At 36.2% G+C, this 21,766-nt stretch overlaps 1 protein-coding gene across 4 annotated transcripts in view; it reads right to left on the bottom strand.

The window, feature by feature from the left end:
- Window positions 1–21,766, bottom strand: part of CACNA2D3 (calcium voltage-gated channel auxiliary subunit alpha2delta 3) — a 425,193-nt gene that overhangs the window by 215,493 nt on the left and 187,934 nt on the right. For all 4 annotated transcript variants that reach the window (XR_008462276.1, XM_009910018.2, XM_054162207.1 and 1 more), the window contains exons 6-9: window positions 18,341–18,472; window positions 16,971–17,031; window positions 16,728–16,878; window positions 9,921–9,995 (exon numbers count right to left, since the gene is read on the bottom strand). Coding sequence is in view for 3 of the 4 variants with exons in the window: in XM_009910018.2 (XP_009908320.1) it covers window positions 9,921–9,995; window positions 16,728–16,878; window positions 16,971–17,031; window positions 18,341–18,472 (419 nt within the window). In the remaining variant the exon portion in view is untranslated. The remainder of the gene's footprint in view (window positions 1–9,920; window positions 9,996–16,727; window positions 16,879–16,970; window positions 17,032–18,340; window positions 18,473–21,766) is intronic.

Genomic DNA, 21,766 nt, shown 5'->3' with positions numbered 1-21,766 from the left:
CATGTTTGGTGCCCATGCTGCGTGCATCACTGTAGATGCATTTGAGATGGGCTGTAAGTTTCACCCCCAACACTGACATATCACCCCAAAGTTCATCTCTAGTGAAACTGGTTTTATGCCCTTTCAAACCTAGTTTAAGCCCTCTCAAAGAGCCCTGGCAAATTACAGGCAAGAATTCTTTTTCCCCGTTGCAATTAGCTGGATTCCAAATGTCACCAGCAGGCACAGTGTTGTATAAACCTCTCCAAGACCAAAGACACCAAAATTCCACCAATGGCACCAGCCTCTAAGCCACATGTTATCAAGTGTGTTTTCCTATTCCTTTCAGTAATCTTCCTTGCTAGTGAAGAGATGGAGGAAGACACTGCCTGTGCCCCTGATTATTCAACCCAGAGCCCTGAAGTGCCTTCAAGATTGCTCCTGGACATCTCTCATTACTGCCAACCTGCATAACCAATAGTGGGTAATGGTCAGAGGGCCAGACCAGGGAGCTTCCTAGCGATGCCTCTATCCCAGCAGAGGTCCCCATGGGAAGGGTCTGGCCTATCATTTCAGAGTCTCTCTGAAATTTAAGTCCAAACTGCTCAGAAGCCACATTGACCTTCTTCAACTAACACAGCCTATAAACTGCAAGCAGCACTGAAACGATGACAAGGGCTAGCAGCACAATGAAGCATGTTTTCCACAACTATTTCAAAACACAGTAACTGACCAAAAGTCAAACGCAGACGTACTGACTTCAGTACTTGAGGTGACTTTGATATATATGGTCATGAGCCCATACACGGAAGGAATAACTAGGAGATTTTTTTGGAAAGTAAACTATTTTCTATGAAGTTCTTATGAACTTGAAATTATTCATTGGATTATTTTTTTTTTTAAATAAAATATCCAATATTTATAAAATTCTCCAGGAAAGATCTTAGCAAAACCAGTTTTACACATAGCTGATACTTTTGAACAAAAGCTGTTATTAACAGTATAATCTCTAGTGATTATAGCTCAGCTTGTGTGACCTGTCAGCAGAACAAATACTTTTTCCTGCCATAGCTATATATATAGGTTCTGAGAAAGATATATGAAGAAATATAGTGATGTTTGATACAAAATAGTAAAAATGCTAAAAATCGATTTCATGCACTATGAATTTTAGCAAATCAATATTTTCTGCCCCGAGGCTTCAGAGTGAACAGATGCTACAAGGTGATTCTGCAACTGGGTTGAATAACTAAAATACATGTGTGGTTTGGTCTTTGTTTGTCTGGAGGAGGTTTGTGGGATTTCTTTGGTTTGGTTTTGTTGTTTTTTTAAACCAACTCCATTCTCTGTCTTGTCTTTGGGTTCCTTTTGAGAATTTCATCACTCTGTATGCCCATTGCAAAAAAAACGCAACATGAAATGTAACAATTTTTTTTCCCCCTGTTTAGTCATACCCAGATGCCCTAGATGCATGGCATTAATTGCACCTATGTCAGACAAAACCCTGTTCCATTTTAGAGGCAGTACAAGGAAGAGTTTCCTGGGATCATTCGTGCTACAGTTAGCTGAGGCTGTTTATTGTACAATCAAAATGTACTGTTGTACTTTCATAGAGAGTGATACTTTATTCTGATTTCAAAGGGCATAACACTGACACTACTGCTGTCTGTCTCTCAGTTGGTTTAAGGAAAATTTTAAGGAAAAAATAATTCAAATCTACAAACACTCATTTCTCCTATTTGACTTGTACAGTCAGTACAGCAATATCTTGCCAGTGATGAAACAGTGGCCCCTCTGATACAGGAAAAGGCGTTTTAAAAAATATATTTTGTGCATGAGAAAACTGAAGCTTCAAACTGGTGGAACCCTCATAGATTAATATCTGAATTTCTCAGAATCAGAAGTGGGTATCTGTCCAACTGTGTGCACAAGTATTCTCATGCAACTGCATGCCTAATTTCCATGTGCAATTACCAAAATGTGCAATATCTAATTGTGGACTCAAATACCTAATTGACATACATAATCTTGGTAATTCTGAATGCAAATTAGGCACACAATTATGACAATCAGACTCTGATGTCTGATTACAAAATTATAGGGCCAGACCTCAACAGGAGAATTTAAGACTTATTACAGTGAGGAAGCATAGATGTGTTCATCCATTTCAAAGTGCCTGAAAAACATGAGGTGAAGAGAGTGAGGATACAAATCCACTTGTGTATGTCAGTCAGGACAAGGTCTTTGCATATACCTACAAGGGTTCAAACCAGAACCTGAGCAGGGCAAACATTTGGTTTTGTACCCTTGAATGCTGCTGTGTATGTTTATAGCACTACCCACTGTTGCAGAGGTTCTCCACTTTGCTTTTTAAACTTTGTAAAGTTTTTTAGGACCCTCTAAGTCAGAAACAAACCAACTAATACATTTGATGGGCTTAGAATCAGAAAATGGATTCTTGTTCTAGGTATAGTTACAAACATACAACAGGGTATACTGACACTGTATTTCCAAACCCCCAAAACCACTATTTACATACTTATTTCTGCTTGAAAATCAGGTGGCCCAACTTAACTTGGACTATTTAAGAACTTAAATGAGAAACATAGATTTTTTTTTTTTTTATGGTCTTCATATCCTGTGCTTCATAGGGGGTTGGATTGGTTGAGGGGTTGGACGTGATGATCTTGAAGGTCTCTTCCAACCTGGTTTATTCTATTCTAATATTAAAATCACACTTCTGTTGCACATGGCTTTGATATAACTGAACCAAATGATAAATTATTTATCATGATTGAACTTGGAGTTTCTCCTATAAAGAAATCATTGAAAGCATTATTATCATAACTTAATCAACAATTGCAGGGATTTTGGACCATATCTGGTTAGATGATAACATAGTGCTACACAGTGGTCCCAGTACCCTACACTGATATATTTTATTATAGTTATTTGTGATTACCAAAAGCAAGGGTTGGGCTTCCTACAGAAAAGCATTGTTAATGGGTTCAACATTCTTCTAGATTTCTCTGTTGGTTTTAGTGCAAGTCTTTGCTACTTCTAGTGTTAGTCTCCATAATCATCCATGCATGATGTAATTCCAAATATTCCTGAGGCATACTTAAGATCTACCAGATTTGTGAAGATGAACTACATCAGCATATAAACCAGCAACACACTCCACCCTCCATAAAAAACCCACAGACAAACAAAAAAAAATAAACCAACATGAACACGCCCCCAAAATCCCCCAAAAAATTCAGAGGCATATCTGTGAGGTAGGAGCACGATGATTACTGATGCATTGCAAAGAAGTTTACCCACAGGTACTAATGGTTGATAAATGTTCATTCACATCTGTAACACGCATTTTAGCCAGGACAGTTACAGGTTGGCTTCCTGGTTATGATTATCCCACCATTGATGCTCCCTAGCACATTGTGTTGGTAGACTGGATTGTTTGCATGAAGAGAATCCTGAAAACCATTCTAAACAAAGAGCACAATATTCGATACACTCAGATGAAAACAAATTCTTGTCAAGTAAACTAGTTGCCCAGGGCTGCTATAGAAAACCTCAGACCAAATTTCAGCACTCTAGGGCTAGCTAGAAGCTTTGGGGGTCTACAAAAGATACCAATTTTTAAAAAAATTAGATTTCAGTTAGGCTTCAAATTTTGGGGGTTTAGGGGTTTGTTAACAGCTAAGGAATTCAGTCCACAACCTTTTATTTTTTGGAGATCTGACAGAGATGGATAGATAAATATACACCTCAGTAATTTGATTAACTAAAATTCAATATGCAAAATTCATATTTACCAACCTCTTATTGGCAATTTCACTCAGTTTCATTGATGAGTCAGTCCTGGATATTTAATCTCTCATAATTGCATACAAAAATAAAAGCTCATTGGAAGTTATAGACTGCATCTGTCTATTTTTGTCATTCGAATTTACACAGGGGTAAGTTCTTGAGTTAGTTTGGAGTTACTGTGCCTATCTGTGCATCTAGAAGATGATATATTTCATCTGGAAACATTTAGAGAGAAATGTCCTCAACCCATATATAGTACATTAAAACAACATATAAAAGAGGAATGTATATTGTAATATTGTTACTTTAAATCTGGAGTTACATTAAATCAGATTGTCATCCGATTCCTTTGGGGTAGGTAAATTGTAAATGGAGTTTCTCAAAGATGAAAACTTCTTGGCCCAAGAAAACGAGTATTAAAATAGGCAGCCTCAGATGTTTGCAATTTGTGGAGAAAGTGCAGACGGTGACAGAATAGTGTCTGAACTATTTCCCACTCTTTTTTAAATTTGTGTAGAGCAAATTGATACACTTCATGGTAGCAGCTGTTTAATCCTAATGCCAAATTATAAATTAGTCTGGAAAAACTCAAATATATGTTACATATTTCATATTACTAACCCACGGTTAGGATCATGGATTAATTTCACCCTCGTTTATGCTACCCAATATAATTGCAGATTTCAGTTTTGTGATAAACAAAATTTTAAGCCATTTTTGAAAATTAGGGAGAGATTACAACATTCTGAGAATGTCTCCACGTGTCTACACTGAACCTTAAGTGCAGGTATATGTGCCAAGACAAAATTTTCACAACAAATGCTACATTATGAAAAATTTTAGAACTAAGTGGATGCAACCTGATGCTTGCCACGCTACCTTATAATTATTCTCAAAACAAGTGACTCTGTTCTCCTATTGTTAAAATGAAAGAAGAAACACTGTATTTTGGGAGAAATCTAGTACTGGGATGCATACTTTTAAGTTAGTAAAACTGGTGGCACATATATTGACACCACTCATTTCATTCTGTAATATTTGAAGCTGTAAGTTTGTCTTTTATAAGTACGTGGACCAGATTTGATTCAATAATGTTTCTCAAAAGGAGTATGCTTTCTGATGTTGTATCTGACAGAAGTTCAAAGTGCAATTAGATGCACTAAAAGCTCTAAAAGCTTCATATAACACAAGCTTTTACAGAACCAACAATTTTTCATGGGGGGAAAAAACATACAAACAAACAAAACAAACAAAAGGCCCCACACCAAAAAACAATAGCAACAAACAAACAAAACCAATAACTTGATCTAAACCTGTGGAAGTTTTAAAACATATACCATCTTCCCTTCCTTGTCAGCTGTTGGTAGCAGTGAAAAGAAATAAACAAATAAAGACTTATTGGTCTTTGCTGTTCTGACAGGAAACAGCTTCAGACACTTAGAAACATCACTTCTTTCAATGTACCCTCAGTCCTTCTCAAAAAAAAGCATGATACTTGATCAGCATGCTGGTGATTCAGGACTGAAAGCCTGTTTTCTCCAACTTTATTCTTTTCCCATAACTAAAATGCATGAATTCATTAAACACTTAAACAATTAGTTATTTTATGCCACAGAATCACAGAGTCACCAAGGTTGGAAGAGACCTCCAAGATCATCAAGTCTAACCTGTCACCACAGACCTCATGACTAAACCATGGCACCAAGTGCCACATCCAATCCCCTCTTGAACACCTCCAGGGATGGTGACTCCACCACCTCCCTGGGCAGCCCATTCCAATGGCCAATGACTCTCTCAGTGAAGAACTTTCTCCTTTCAAAATGTACTGTAATGGATTATTAGTATAGACAGATATACCTTTATAGGTATGATAAGGTCTGTTCAAAAACAGAAAAAAAAATAAATTAAATCCATCTTTCACTACACCAATCACTACAAAATCTGTAGCAATGTTCAAAACATACATTTGGCTAAGTTGAAAGTGGCAAAGGTGAAAGTGCTCATGCTGCTATGTTTTCTTTTCTAACTGCTCTCTTTACTTAAGAAAACAACACAGGATCAACAATCCTCAGCCCGAGTAAATCTAACTTGTCACCCTTCACTGAAGGAGCTGTGAGAAGGGAAACAAAATATTAACTACAGGGCAGGGAAGTAATAATTTCAGTAAAGATGTAACAAGAATGCAGATTGCACATTGAAGAAGAAACAAATAAATCTTCATCAATAACCATTGGGCTGTCATTCAAAGAGAAATGCAACTTCCTTGCTATGCATGCATTTTGTACAGATTTGCTTCAGTGTCAGGTCCACATTCCTAACTGAAAGATAGAGAGTAAAATAAGGATGAGGAGAACACGGGCTTCAGAATATCTTCCCTGTTGCTTGGACCAGAAAACTGAGCCACATACTCAGAGTGACACCAGAGAGTGGATATAAGGGGTTCCAACGCTTTACATACTTTTTTATACTTTAATGAGTGGATTTTTTTTTTTTAATTTCTTTTTTTTTAGGTAAGTAGTTCCCACACTATGGTCCAGAAAATAATGGTATGTGGTCTAGAGCCAATATGTGGAACTAATACAGTGTTTACAATAGTGTTTCCCTCCCAAAACCAGATGAGATATAGAGGAGGGAAAAAAAGTCATACTGAGAAAATGTGTAAACCAGACACCAGATTTTTTTTTCCTCTAAGACTAATTGGATTTTCTGAGAGCCTGGTTCTTTAGAAGCCTGTTACTTTTCCTATAAGTGATGGAGAATTTCTGCAAACCCTTCCTGAATGTGAAAGAGTGTGTTCATCTGCTATCCATAATTTCATTGAATATACAAGCATCAACACCGCTAAGCAGCATTCATTTCCCAGGCTGCTATAAGCCCTAAGGCTGAAGCAGTTTCTTATAGGCTACCAAAACCCAGTCTTTATGATCTATTCCCTGAAGATGCTCCCAGGTTTCATCTTACCTAGAAAGGCTACGAATGGGAACAGAATAGGCTCTGGCTGTGTCTCAGCTGCCTGAGGCAGCAGACTGCTCCAGGTGGCAAACCAAACTGTTTTACTTATGCCTGCATCTTGGAAAGCTAGGCTGGCTGCTACTACAGCTGTGCAAGAGGTCGGGGTGGGGAGGGAGCAGGGAAGTGTCTGATGGCAAACAGGAACTCTTTCAGCAGGAGCAAACACCACTCCCTGCTTTCCCCAAAAATGGGGGCCTGATCTCTCCTCAAGCCAAGTACTGGCCCATCTGCCCCAGGGTAGTGTCATTTACCCCTATTTACTCTGAGAAGCTGGTTTACCCTTTAGGCTTGCTACAAAAGAAGTGCAAGTAATCAAGATAGCCTGATCTTATGGATTTTTCAGTTTCTTTGTTTTGTTAAATTTAGAGATTTAAAAAAAAAACTGATGCAAAGACATTCAGCATGTTCAACTGTGTAGTGGTTTAAGCTGACTGGCCCCACTAGGAGGGATGAGGGAATGGGACACAGAGCAAGCCACAAGCAATGGTATATTCTACACCATCCTCGCGTCATGCTCGCTGTATGATATGAAAGGGGTTAGCTGGGGTTTATGGGTCTTGTAACATCTCTATAGTTTGTAACGTTTCCTGTAGGTGTTTGTGTGTGTGTGTTTCCTTCCCAGTTTCTGACCTGAGGTTTGCCCTTTTGTTCTGATTTCGGTTTGCATGTGACAGTTTTCACGAGTTTGTCTGCTGTGTGTGATGGTCCTTTTCTCCTGTTCTGTTTGTTGTTGCTGTTTGTTTGCTTTCCTTTTGTATAATCTGACATACCTGCAGAGCAGTAAATTGCCCTTATCTTAATTCACATTTTGGCTTTCCTGTCTCCTTTCCTCCTTGCCCACTGGGGAGTGGGGAAGGAGAGGAGGTGGGGCAAGGGGAGGAGAAAACCCCTCTGTGGTAACTGCAGTACTGCTACCCGAGTTAAAACCAGGACAAAGTGGCATCCTCAGAGTAGAAAGATTACATTTGGAAACATCTCAGCCTTACACATGAAAGACAGTGAAGTGGTTCTTCAATAAATATTTCAAGAAAAATGTAGGCTGGGGTACTGATCCTGTGAAAGCAATTTTTATTTGGAGTTATCAAAACAGCTGCTTTCCTCATGAAATAAGTTTCAGTCAAGCATCTCAAAGTAATTTCTTATCCCTGCTTCTAAAAACTGTGTTTATTACCCACATGTGATGCCAAATGAACCTAGTAAGACACAGTTAGCAAGAGCTAGGAAGGGCATCTGGGTGTGTTGGGGAGCTGATTTTATTCAAGGGTCATTTAATGGTTGTTTTTTTTAAATAGTGGCACTCATGTATTATTGTTAAATAAAAAAAAATAAAGGAAAAAAAAGAGAGAGAGAGATGCAACCAAAATGGTAGAAATTAAAATTTACACAGCATAAATGAATAGGTTTGGGAAAATTCTTTTATGCATGCTTCCAGCAACAAATGCTACATTAAAAAATACCTGTCCTTAGTAATGTCATATATATATGACATTATTATGACAATATAATATATATATTTTGCATATATATATAAAAAACCAACAATATAAGAGCGGTAGGATGAACTGTTAAAAATTCAGTCCCTGCTATCATCGGCAACATGCACAGCCCCTTTTCACAGGAGAAAGGACAGCAATGTGAAATACCATCCTGGCAATTTCTTTCTTTTTAATCAATTATCTTAAAATTAATTTGACATTAAGTAACATATGGGAATAAGCTAATCTCCATTTTGATCAGCTGGAGAGTGATGGAAAGGTTAACAGAAGGATTAATTCCAGACAGTACATCTGGGCAATATATTTGAATCTAGAACTTTCATATGGTTCATTAGATGCATCCCTAATAAAGTGATCATTTAGCAAACTGCACCATTCAGAAATAAGTGTCTTCAATACTAAATGATAAGAAACAATTCATGCCACTGCACATAGTAACTAAATGACATTTAATCTAAGAATAAGCTGTGGAGAACTTTGAGTATATTAAGGAAGTGGCCCATGAGGAATAATTCTTGTAGAGCATAGGTGTGTATATATATAGGTAAAATACAAAGAAACCATGTGAATAGTGCAATGAAGTAATGTTCAGCCCAAAGAGATCAGCTTGATTTTGTCTTAATATACATGAAAAGACCTAATATTGACATACTTAGAAGGGTGTTTTCAGAACTATACAGGGAGTTTTCTATTTCCTGTACCATCTCATTGACTTGTCCAGGGGAAATGAACTACCACACTGTGAATGGCAAGCACAGTTCAGTGTTGTGCTAAAACTCATCTGATGTGCCTTCAGTGAAAAAAAACAGAAGAGATAAAAGAAGGGTGCAAGGCTTCTGCCCTCTCCAGCCACAGGTAAGACTGGTGGTAGACAGTAAGACAGTATAGGTGGACAAGTCATTTTAAGGTACACATAGATATAGGTCTTAAACAAGACTGTTTAAGAAGAGAGGACAATTTTGCAAGGAAAAAAAAAATCTTTGACACCACAAATGACTTATTTTAACAAGCCTTTCCCTCTACAAGAAACACAGGACTTTTGGACTATTTTACACCCTCATTGTATAAAAAAAAATCTTACCTTACCCTTCCAAGAAGTGTGGAGTAACACTTGTACAGTGCAAATGTATTTGGATGACAAGCAATAAACCTTATCAAATGAATGTATTATTATTTTGTCACACCTGCTTGGAATTTGGGGAGGGGTTTATTCATATAGTATTATTATTAATTTTGATTTGTTTTGAATTTTTGTTTCACCTTTAGTGTTAGCTTCAATTAAGAATTCAGTCTGTTCCTCAATTTTTGAGACATATGATAGATAACTATCATAAGAATGATAGTTCAATTCCAAACAACTGAAGTATTTTACCTAAATAATTACCTAACTTTATTAACAGTATGTTTTCAGTGACTTCTCTGTGTTTCCATTAAGTTTAGTCAATTATATTGACTACAAGGTTATTTCTTTCTCTTCCTACTGAGTCACAAAAGGCTCTTTTGAAATAACATAATTAATAAATTCTAACAATGGAATGCATTGGACTAGCAAAACATCATTATAGCACCTTTTTATACACTGCATCCTCTCTCTGCTGTTTCATTACTTTCATTCCTTACCTCTTTGTTGGCTCTGTCTGCTTGAACTAATGTTCCATTCAGACATGGCTCTACATAGTGAAGTTCTTCATTATACTACAGGGAGAAATAAAAAATACAATGGAAAAAAAAAATTAATTAAAACCTTTGAAAAGATACAATTTAGTGATTTAGAACTTCAGTGAAACATGCATATAGAACAAGAACAAAAGGATTCAGTTCATCTTTAAAAACCTAGCTGTGGTATTTTTTTGTCCTTTTACATGACAGTATCGCAGAATTTCCTTTTAAAAAGGAGCATTTAATTGAATGGATGCCAACACTCAGGTAGAGCTAAAGTGTACTATATATATACACTGGCTAGCATAAATATCCTTAAAAAGTTGAAATCTGGATAGTATTAAGAGGTCACATTTGTTACATCACAGCCACAACTCCCAATTCTTTTCTACATATAAAAAAAAAAAAATCTCACAAATATTTGAGGTGCTGGTTAATATTCTGGAAGAGTAATAAGGGAGCAACTGTGTCAAAAATTCTGTAAACTTGAATCAATCCTGAACTCGTTTGATAATAGTCAGAATTTCAGTCAAGCAGAGCAGCTTACTAAACAGTAAGTCATGAAGCTGTGACAGATCTTTAAGGAATTATCTGCTTATCTTGCAAAGTCTAAGTAAGTTAGATAGGCCAAATCCTATTTTGAAAAGCATTTTAAGCATTACAAGAAATGAAGTCTCATCTGCGTTCAGTAGTTCTTGCGCTCACAGATGCTTAAGTTACTTGATTGAAAATTGGACTAATTTAAATTTTCTAAACCTTTCAAAACAGGTCAAATTAATACAGAACTGCCTTCAAATCATGATGTTAATTGTTTAGATTGAGTTTTTTACTTAATTCCTCCTTCTATAATCTCTATTAGTCTTCTCTATAATGTATCACAGATAAAGCTACACGATTTGGCATTTAGCGGCTTCTCTCTTTCATAGACATAAAGTGAATCAGAACGTTCATGGTAAACAATGAAAGACAGCACAGTAAGTCAAGTAAAAATTAATCTGAAAAAGCATTTCATTAGATTAACGTATGGATTTTTTCCATCTTCCTCCACCTCAAGGGAAATAAAAAAAGCCTTAGAATGAATTTATTACAGAATGCTGCTTAGAGAAGTTCCTGTCCCTGCAAGTTCTCACTGCCTCTATCTGCCTATAGTACTGAATTTGTTTTACTCTCTTCTTTAACACTACTCCTTTCTTTACACATGTCTACCAGTGGACCCCTACTTCATGTTCCATGATTAATTTTAACAGTACACTATTCACCACAATTATCATTACTGTAGTATAGGGAAGAGTGTTGAATTTGAACTGCATCAAGTTATTCTTGAGGTACTGTGCTGGACTCAATTCTTAGGTATAAGGAAATAAAAAACCATAGTAACTCCACTTATTCTTGGTGGTTATACAGACTACTTACATCAGCATTCCCTAGTAGTGGGCTGGTTATATAGAAATAAAAATACTTGGAAGACGTTTACACAATTTCTGCAGCAGAATTGCATGGTTCCATAATTATTTTGTTCCCATCAATGATATTCCAATATATAAAAGCTTGTGGACATGTCTATTGTTATGAAAGTAATAGAAAAAAACAAGACAAACACTTCTAGAACACTGCAGAGTCATGGGATGTCCCATTTGCCTCTCAGTATCATGATTTACTGATCTGATAAATTATGTACTTTCCCCTGTAGTTTTTCTCTTCAGACAGCTTTCCAATTCATCTCCTGACATCCATCACAAAATAATAATGCCCAATCTTAACATTACCTCTTATTAAAAGGCCAGTCAAGACCATATTCCATTCTACTGCAAAATCTGTAAGAGACATCAGTATACCAGCACCTACACCCAAGCTTTTCCATCTTCAGGCTTTTTTCAGTGTGTTCTTTAACCAATGTGCTTTCAGGTTAAACCTGACTTTATCTTGATTTCTGTAGTTGTCATAGGATGCTGTATTAATATACACACTTTTCTGTATAATACCAAGCACAGTGTCTATAAGTGGCCAATAAAATCTGTCTCTTCATCTCGAACACCCGCATACATACAAACTCAGAACTTCCTAATGCTGTGCTAGTACCACAGTTCTTTTCCAGACTTATTGCTGCCAGCAAACAGAAGAAACAACTTCCTACTTATCAGACCTTGCACCTAAGTAGCACAATAATCAGTTAACTAGATTTCTGTAAGATTTATTTTAACTTTATTTCCAAAGTTGCACCAGTGTTACTATGTGCAAAAAGTGTCATGCAAGTGCAGCCCAATACTTGGACTAGTCATAAGGAGTTTAGCAACTGGCTGCCTTTCTCAGGGTGCTCACACACCGGCAGTACAGAAAGTCATGATTCAGGAAGGCTGAAAGCTAACCGTATCCATAGACTGTTCTGCATAACTACAAAGATTCCAAACTAGAGACTATGCAGAAATAATTTTATAGTGGAAAATTCTACCAATTAAAACAGGGAGCTATATGCTCTGCTTTGAATTTACAGATACTTCTGTTCTAATCAATTTTGCTAAAATGGTGTGACCAGAGCATTTAAATTAATTTAACATTCTTGGCTCAGTTAATATTTTGTTAATTTAATGTAGAGTTTACATTTTTATAAAAGTATTTTTAAAAATTTCAGTACTCAGTAAAATTAGTACTTTTTTTAATGATAATATTTTAATTTAATGCATGACTTGGAATTATACTTCAAAGCGGATTGGGAAAATATGCCTTCTCTCTCATTGTAGGCATCTCTGTTTATGCACCAGTGAACTGATCTTAAATTTTAACATAGGCACCAGAAAATTGCTTTTGTATTTCAACAAATTTTTGCAATTCAATCATCTAGTCCATCAGTTCCAGATAGATTTTGCAACAACCTACCCATGAAAGCTAAAACTATTTTTAATATTATCCTTTTATGCTTATTCTCTGGAAACACCTGCACCGAATTCTGCTTTCTACTATACATACACATATGAAGTTAAATTATATATAGTGAAAAATCAAATGGACATGAAATAACCTAGCTAATGTACTGTTAGTGGGTTTTGAGAGTTGTATTCTTGGCTGAGTGGTTGGGTTGTGTGACTGTGACTGTGCCTTTAAGAAAGGGGCACACTGGCTAAATGTTTGTAAAATATTTTGGTATTCTAAACGAATTTCATTGGTAGGAGTGTGGGAGGAGAGATTGGACCCAGGGGAGTTGGGAACTTTCTCTCAGTCTTCCTTCCTTCACTGTCCCTCTCGGCTGGATCTGCTTCTGGGCTTCTTGCCAAAAGATAAGAACTAACTCCCTGTGCATAGGCCTCCGCTTGCTGTACTAACTCCCTTCTCGTCTCTTCTTCTACCTCTTTGGGGGAGAAGGGAGGTAGGGGGTGAAGGGGGGCACAGGGGGAAGCCCCCTCTGTGGGGGGTCTGGTTTCTGGTTGAGTTCATTTGCTGTATATTCCTGTATATATTGTAAAATACCTGTATTTGTTGTGTTACATAGAATCTGTTTCCTTGTAAAATATAATCTCATTTCTCTGACTGGGTTTAGCCGTGGTCTCTTTCTCAGTGGGGGAGGGAAAGCAGAGCCTTTCCTTTCAAACCACCACAGGTTGTTGGAGGTTTTTCTGCTATCCAACTGCATGTTTAAAAGTGTTGAGTTTGCAATAATGTTAGTATGTAGTGATCCTAATTCCCATTACTGTTAATGAGAATCCTAAACATTTTTTTCATTATAGAATGCTGAAGAGTATGGCAACTTGAAATACAACTGAAAAGCATTTGAAACTTTTTGTACAATGAAATATTGTAAAGGGAGGAGAAAAAAACTACCAGATTTGATGACCACAGTTTTTTCCATAAGTTCTTTTCAGATTTCACTTTTTCATCTGCTTAATCTGTTTCCTCTCTTTTCATGACATAGATACTGATTTTTTTCAATGCTCAATTCATTTCCATCTTTGACCTCCACTGTCAACAGAGCCCTGCCACACACTAGTTCAATTTCTCTAACCTCACGTCCTCTTTTGGCTAACTTGGAAGAGCTCTTCCTTATTACTGTAACAAACAAGTTTCCCGTCTGACTGTGCAACTTGCACTTCTTTCATTCTGGCTGTTGCTCATCTTTTAAGTCCTCTCACATATTTCATCACTATGATCTGTACATTTTCATCTTCTGCCTCAAAATGCAGGCATTCTATCTTGGGTTTAGAGCAGACAGTAGCTCTTATACCCCTTCCCAGAGGAGTAAAAGAAAAACACTCTGCACATGATTGGAAAGAATTGGAAATTTAAATGGAAATACTATTCACAACTATATACAACAATACAAAAGCATACAAAACGCACAAATTCCTACTCAGCTTTGGTCCAGCTCTCTCTGACCTGGGCTATATCAAACCTCTCTAAGCCAGAACCTTTCAAAACCACCACCCCAACCATGCCAAAACCCCAGGCCTCAATGCCACCCCAACACCTCCTCACCCACATCCCGCTCCCCCGTCTCCCAACCAGGCATGAACTATGCAGCAAAAATTATGCAGGCCACTCAAGGCTGAAAGCTTCAACTCCCCCAAGAAAATACCAGAGAGATAAGCACTTGATGTACTGAGAGAGGAAAGGGCAAAACAAACAATTATGCCCATATATACAGGGGAATATGTGCAGGATTACGAGAATGAAAATAACAAGGATTACACTTTTTCCCGTGTCTACCCAGAGGACTGTATGGTCCTTCTGGAGGACCCTCCATGGTTAAGACATTCAATCTTAAACCCACAACAGGTGCTTTTAAGGAGAGAACTACTTAAAAGCTCTTCTTCTGAGATACCTTCAAGGTGACAGGACAGGAGTTTACCTACTCACTGTCACTTTCATCATGGTCTCTGTGTTACCTCTGTCATACATCTTTCAACACAGCAAAAAATTTCAGGTTCATACTTGCACAATAATTAAACTATCAGTGTCCAAAAAAAAAAAAAAATTCATCCTACAAGAATTTATAAAGAAGTAAAAGCTTTCAGATGGAAAAACAAAACAAAACAAACAAACAACAACAAAAAACCAAACACCAGTGTAATTATGTATCTTCCTAAATATTATTTTCTTATACTAACCAAACTACATTTCAGGTGTAAGAAGCAGAGGGCTGTAGTGGCAACCTGTGTGAGAGAGAGAAGCGTGTGAACTGCCCTGTGTTGGTCATAGCTAGTTCAATGCAGCACCAAAACCTGTCTGAGCAGCCTGTGAGCACCAAACCTGTAGCAGCAGCAAAGGGAAAGAAAGGTTCAGTTGGGTACTTTGTTCCTTTTTCTCAGTACCCAAATCAGTAATCAGAAGTTTGTGCTAAGGCACTAAATTCCATACTAATTCTGTGACTCCATTCCTTTTTAAGCATAATTCATTTCCATTTCTATTAAAATTTACATTGACAGTATTTAGTCATTTCACACCTGCTTTCTTGCTTTTGCTTATAAATGAAACTTTTGCTTTTCCCAGAGTAAATAAAAAACTTCCCTTAAAATCATATTTCTTTTTTTCTTTCTATATCATTCACAGTAACTGTCACAACTACTGATAAACACAGAAACGATACACTGGAAAATGGCTAATCAAGTATCTTAATAGTTACTTAGCTGAAACATTCTTTCAACTTAGAAAAATTATTTAGATTACAGTTAAACTTTTTTTTAAGGACAGTAAAAGTTTTATTTTTATACAGTATATAATTATGTCTAAGATACGAGTTTCTACTAATTATGCAATTATGCAAGGAGGTTTATATTAAAGATATTCTGAACTCCCTGTTTGCTATCTGTCACAAATACAGTAACTGCACATACACTTCATGTATATATAACTCATTCTCCATACAGTATCATTGATTTGCACTGGCATCACTGGGGTCATTTATTTTAGTACACAAATGGCAATTCACTTGTAACAAAAAAAGGCCCAAATCCTCCTTTCATTCAAGAGTTTGAAGATATGATAAAATACAAAGTATCAGTAAAAGAAGATCAGCAAAGGAGCATTTGCAAACCTACCAATTCCTCCTCCTCCTCCTTCTCCCTCCCCCATCCCTCACTCGCATCCTAGTTCTGCTGTTAGTTTTGGACTTGTTAAGCATCCTTACTTAGATAATTAGCTCCATTACTCTTAAATACTGTCACAGATTTTCAACAAGTACCTCTGCTATGGAAAACCATGCACAAATAACAGGAACTACCAATGATCTAATTTATCACTCCTGGCAAGTACAAGTAATATGCCTTTGCCCAACTTACACATACAGGCATTTCAGATTTACACTGAAGAACTCATGAGCAAGAAGGAGTTATGCTGACATTTTATCATACCTTATAAACTGTAGCATAAGGTAAGATACGGTTCAATTAACTCTTAAATATTAACCTTTTTGCAATTCTCACTGTATTTCAAATATTGAGGGGAAGTGTGCACGTGTCTGTGTGAGAACATACCCCAAAATTAAACATTAAGGTACTGTAAAACAATTCAGGCAAGCTACAAAACAGATTCCTATTCTTTGCAACTCCCAAGCTCATGACAACTTAAGGGGTTTGAGATTACAAGTCACAGAAAAACAGTTTAAGAACATTGTCATGCAAGAAACTTGCATTGGAAAAATCTGTCCAGCTGCTTTAGATGTCATCTTGTATCAATCACCTGCCTGCAACATTTTTCAAGTGTTTTGTGTGATGTTAAACATGGCAGATAACAGCAAATGATGGAAGAAAAAGTAAGGAATAAAAATCCTGAGACACTCACAGCAATTATATTGAAGAAGTCATCATCTCCAAGGGTATCCAAAATAGATGAAACTGTCTGTTTTGCAATAGTTAAGCGAAGCCCTTTCATACTGCCACTGACGTCTACTAAAATTACCACATCTTTCGGAGAAGTGGCTGCCTGGATGTACCTAAGAAAAAAGACAAGACAATTTGTTCTTTTAAACAGTGATATCTTCTTCCTTTCAAATTTCTTAAACACCAGTAGTCATCTACTGCCTACCATTTTCTGTTTCTGCAGTCAAAGGCAATGACTCCATTCTCATCAGGTTCCCATTTAATTCCTGTTTAAAAGAAGGGATAAAAAGATTAAATTACACTTTCACAGTACCTGTTCAAACTAAAACTCTTAATGGAGTTTCATACTTTAATCTCACAGGCAATGGTATTACAACATAAGAAGTAGAGGAAAAAAGTAATAAAATAAGAGTTCTCACTCCTTTTTAGCCTACTGTAAGGCAAAAAACCTTTTCAAGCATACTACATTCCTCATACTACTGTCATTATAGTCATACTTGATCATTGGCTCTGGCAAGCTTTACCACAGGCTTGCCAAGCTCCTTTCAAACCTTAAGCACTTACTACTTATGGGTGATCTCAACAGGTCCTGTTATACCGCTTCACTCACAGGTCATACATCTGATGTTTTGCTCATGTGACTGTGAGGAGGTAACATCTCCCAGTTTTGGGCCAAAAGAGATATGATAGTGGCATCTCCAAGCAAAATAAATAAATTTTTAAAATCCTGCTTTTTACACTCATTTTTCTAGCACAAAACAAGAAATAGACTTTAAAATAAGGACTAACATTTCCTCTATTTTTAAATACCATCGATCTTAAGAACTGAACTATAATCTAAAACACTGATGTAGTAGCCATTACTCTCAGTCACTTTCAGACAGGCATCCTTATGGTAAACTTTCTCACATTAAACTAAAGAGCTCAGACTTGAAAAACTTAAGTTGCTAAACCATGTCAGCTAAAGGAACAGTTCCCATTGTTGGCCTGATTCAAACTTACAGAAGATGAGGAACAGTGATAACATAAACCTTAATAGGTAAAAATACATGTTTTCACTATTTCCTGTAGAAATAATACAAGTGATCTAATTGCACTTTATTGCAATTGGTGTGAAAGTAAACTTGGAAACAAGTTTTTGAAATCTATAAAGATGTCAGGTTAACTGGAAGACTGAAAACTGAACAGTAAATTACAATTAAGTCTTGTATGCATCAATAGAGTACATTATCTAAGTTCAACACTATGCAAAGGGTCTAATCTTTTTGTAATCCTTCTCCACAGTCAACATGTTTAGAAATTATTTGCCATACAAGTGTATATGTATATCTGAATAGGACTATTTACAAGTACATGAGTTATCTCATGGCCTTCACCTCTAGATGAAAATTAGTAGGAAAAAAATCATTGGAAAATCTTATTAGAAATAGGAAAATCTTATTAGAAATATTCTCTCTGACAGCAAGTTAAAGTAAGATTAAACATCTAGGTATGTGGAAAGTCATATTTGTGATAATGCTCAAAAGAAATTTTCAGTCATAACATTTTTTAAGTTAAAATTTGTGGTCTTCTTACCTGGATATTGTCTGAAAAATCCTTTTGCACTTCCAAAGTACTGCCAGATGAGAGAGGGGTCACGATCAAAATTATCAACAAACACCTTATTTAAAGATTCTGACCAATAAACTCCATTTACAATGGCTGGATCTAGGAGGGGGAAAAAAAAATAAAAAGAGGAAAAAAAAAAGAGAGAGAAAAGTGCTTTTACTTACAATCCCTTGAACTCTGTCATCTTCATCTTATTTGCCAAAAACGTAGTGACTGCAAACTATTGCAGAATATCTTTTGGTCTCCTTTGTCAATTAAGTGATTCAACATAAATTATACCCTTAAATATGTAAAGTCTGATTAAAATACAGAAAAGCACCAGGTACACTTTTTAGGCAAGTAAAAATTGCTCATTAGACCCTATATCTGAAACCACTGCATCACTACTGAAGAACAGGAATTACTCAATCTAATAATAGATTCTTTATTCCATTTACTTCTCCTAAATGCATGGAATATCTCATAACAATACTGCATATGTTTGAGGATTTTTTTAATCTTTAACTTGGCAAAACCATTCTCACTATACCTGAAAGCTCAATGTGTGGGAATAGATAGTGAAATACCTTTTATTGCACATTTGAAGGGATTATGATACACACAAACACAAAATCTCAAGTCAAGTAACACCAATTGTTATTTGGAAAACATTGGACCAAATTTTCACAGCTACAACAATTTTTATTCCTATAGAAAGAGAAATACAAAGGAAGTCCTTGATGTTGTAAATAACCTATTTCTGTTTAAAACATCTTCATTTATCACTTCCTAAAAACTCAGGCTGCTAAAATACGCTTTTAAGCTGCAGATTTGAATTGATAATAGGAAGTCAGAAATCAACAGACACATCATAACAAATACTCAATCTCAAACAAGGCACTTTCACAAATGTGAAACCATTAAAGATATAGTAGATTCCAAATTCAACCAGTATCTGATGTCAGCAGACCAGAAAGAAAAAATCCTGAATGAAAATCATGAGTGTGTTATTTAATTTGTAGAGGTGTGCATACATGAATACAAAGCTACATTTGCTCAAGTACTTGAAATAATGCTTCCATTCACTCATAAAAGAATGTCACTGTACTGATTTCAGAAGACTGCTTAGAATGTGATTTTAATGGAGTAGAAAAGAGGTGAATTGTTATCTTTCCATACATTCATCAAGAAAAACAGCAGAAAAGGGGAAATGTCTCAGCTACAAATCTTTGAATGTTGGTTTCAGCTAAATATTTAGGTTTACATCATGGACTGCTGTAAAAGTAAGGTCAACAAAACAGATGTTGTTTTTAAACCATGTCTAGCATAGTTACTTGTTTCTCTAGAGGATGAAATATACATTTAAAATCTGTCCAACCGGACACATAGCAAACAAACTGATGTCACTAGGCCAACAATACTACTTCAAATTTTTTCAAGTCTGCAGTTGCTCCAGTAAACAGCTCTGATTAAGACATCACAAATTAACTTTCAAGACTGGCTGTCCTAGAATTCATCATTAGTTTGTAAAAAATATACTTCTATTTCAGCACCCCAAAATATTGATTCACTGCTCAGCATTTAGAGATGACATGACATATGAAGCACTACAACAAGAATCCAGTTCCCTTCTCAGTCCTCTGCTACTTCCCAGTACTAGCTTAAACATTGATCTACTGGTTCTGTTCCTATACACAAGTTCTGGTATAGAGTCTAACTTACTGGCAAGTACAGTGGTGTTACTGACTTATTACAACACTGAGATAAGGCGATAACTTTAATTCATCTTTGAAAAGAGCAACAGCACAGAGCACTGGTTTGGTGATTTTGTTTTCTTGGAAATGTTACTAGAAAAGCCTGCACAGAGTTAAAACGTGGATCCTTTTCCTCAAGCCCCTACTGGACTACAAGCTCTTCACATGCCCTTCAGTCACCAGAATTAGTGGCAAGCCAAATAAATCAAACCAAAAAATTCTATATTAATTTATATTTAAAACCAACTACAGTGGTTCTTAGCAACTTAAAATTGGATCTCAGTGTCATTCATCTAAGCAGAACCTTCACACCGCCTCACAATTCAATTTCCTTTAAATTTTATATACCTTCCAGCTCCATAAGGTCATGGGACAAACTTAGTTGTCTACCTGTTCTAAATGGAATAGTATTCAGAGAGTGGTATTTTGGAAAAAAAAAATATATATATGTATACAATAAAATAAAAATAGATATATAATTCACTTCAGAAAAATATTAAAATATCTATATGCTGCAGTAATGGATTTACTTTTCCTAGCCTGCCTATGAAAAGCCACTTAACATGTTTAAATATCTGTACCTCACATTAGAGAACTCCATGGAAATAGAATATTTTCCTTGAGTGTGTCTGGCTGAGTCTATATTCTTCATTAGGTCAACCACACTAATCACTAATCCAAATGCTGATGACTACAAACATTAATCCAGTGACTCTGAAAATACTAGGAGTGTTTTAGCTGAAGGAGGCGTTAAGTAAGCATTTTAAATAAGAAGGCACAATCAAAATGTGATCTGTGATGACTGGGTGCCTTCAAAATGAAAGCTGCTGACAATTCACAAACTTCCTACACCCTGCACATCTATTATGACAGCTGTTCTTGTTGCAATATACCATGTTACATTTTCCACATTAGTTTCTTTGGTTGGTTGGGGGTTTTTTTGTAAAAAAGCAATTAAGGTCACACTCATTTTAATCCTTTGAATGAAAAACCAAAAAAAAAAAAGTGAAGTTGGGGGAAAAAAGACATATCCATGGTACCAAATTGCAGGCCTACAGACTTCAAGTGGAAATCACGTGTCTTTTTTTGTCAGGCAGAAGGATTTCAAATTCAAGCTCCTTATTTTAAGTTTGGTGATGACTTACTGCGGGTGCATCTCTGTCCACGTGCACTATCCCAAATACAACTGAGGTCTGACCATATATCCTCATAAAAAGTTTGTGGTCTTATAATAGCTTACATGTTAAGCTTGTAGTACTGGGCAATTTCCAATTTAAGTAATTACATTAGATTGCTTAAATTACTCCCAGTAAGTCACCTAGAAAGAGTATTCTTAAACTTTTACATTATGGGTGAATATCATCTGCATCTCCAAAATAGTTCCATGCCAACCATGGTAAAATAATGCTTGTGAATATTCAGAAATTTGAGGAGGGGAAAAAAAATAATAATAAAGGACAGAACTTACGTGGCTCAAAGGCAACAAATGTAAATAGATTCTACCACAATATTTGAACATCATTTCTACTTTTACCTCCTGACAGCAGCAGCTATAATGTAATTAAAATATTACATTTCCTTCATCATTTGGATGAGCTGGTTTGCAATTACATGAGATTTTGCTCCGCTGCTGTTTGTGCTTTCTACTGATATTTAAAAT

The sequence above is a fragment of the Dryobates pubescens genome, chromosome 1, assembly GCF_014839835.1.
Source record: "Dryobates pubescens isolate bDryPub1 chromosome 1, bDryPub1.pri, whole genome shotgun sequence".
Taxonomy (NCBI): domain Eukaryota; kingdom Metazoa; phylum Chordata; class Aves; order Piciformes; family Picidae; genus Dryobates; species Dryobates pubescens.
This window is presented reverse-complemented; position numbering and strand designations above follow the sequence as displayed.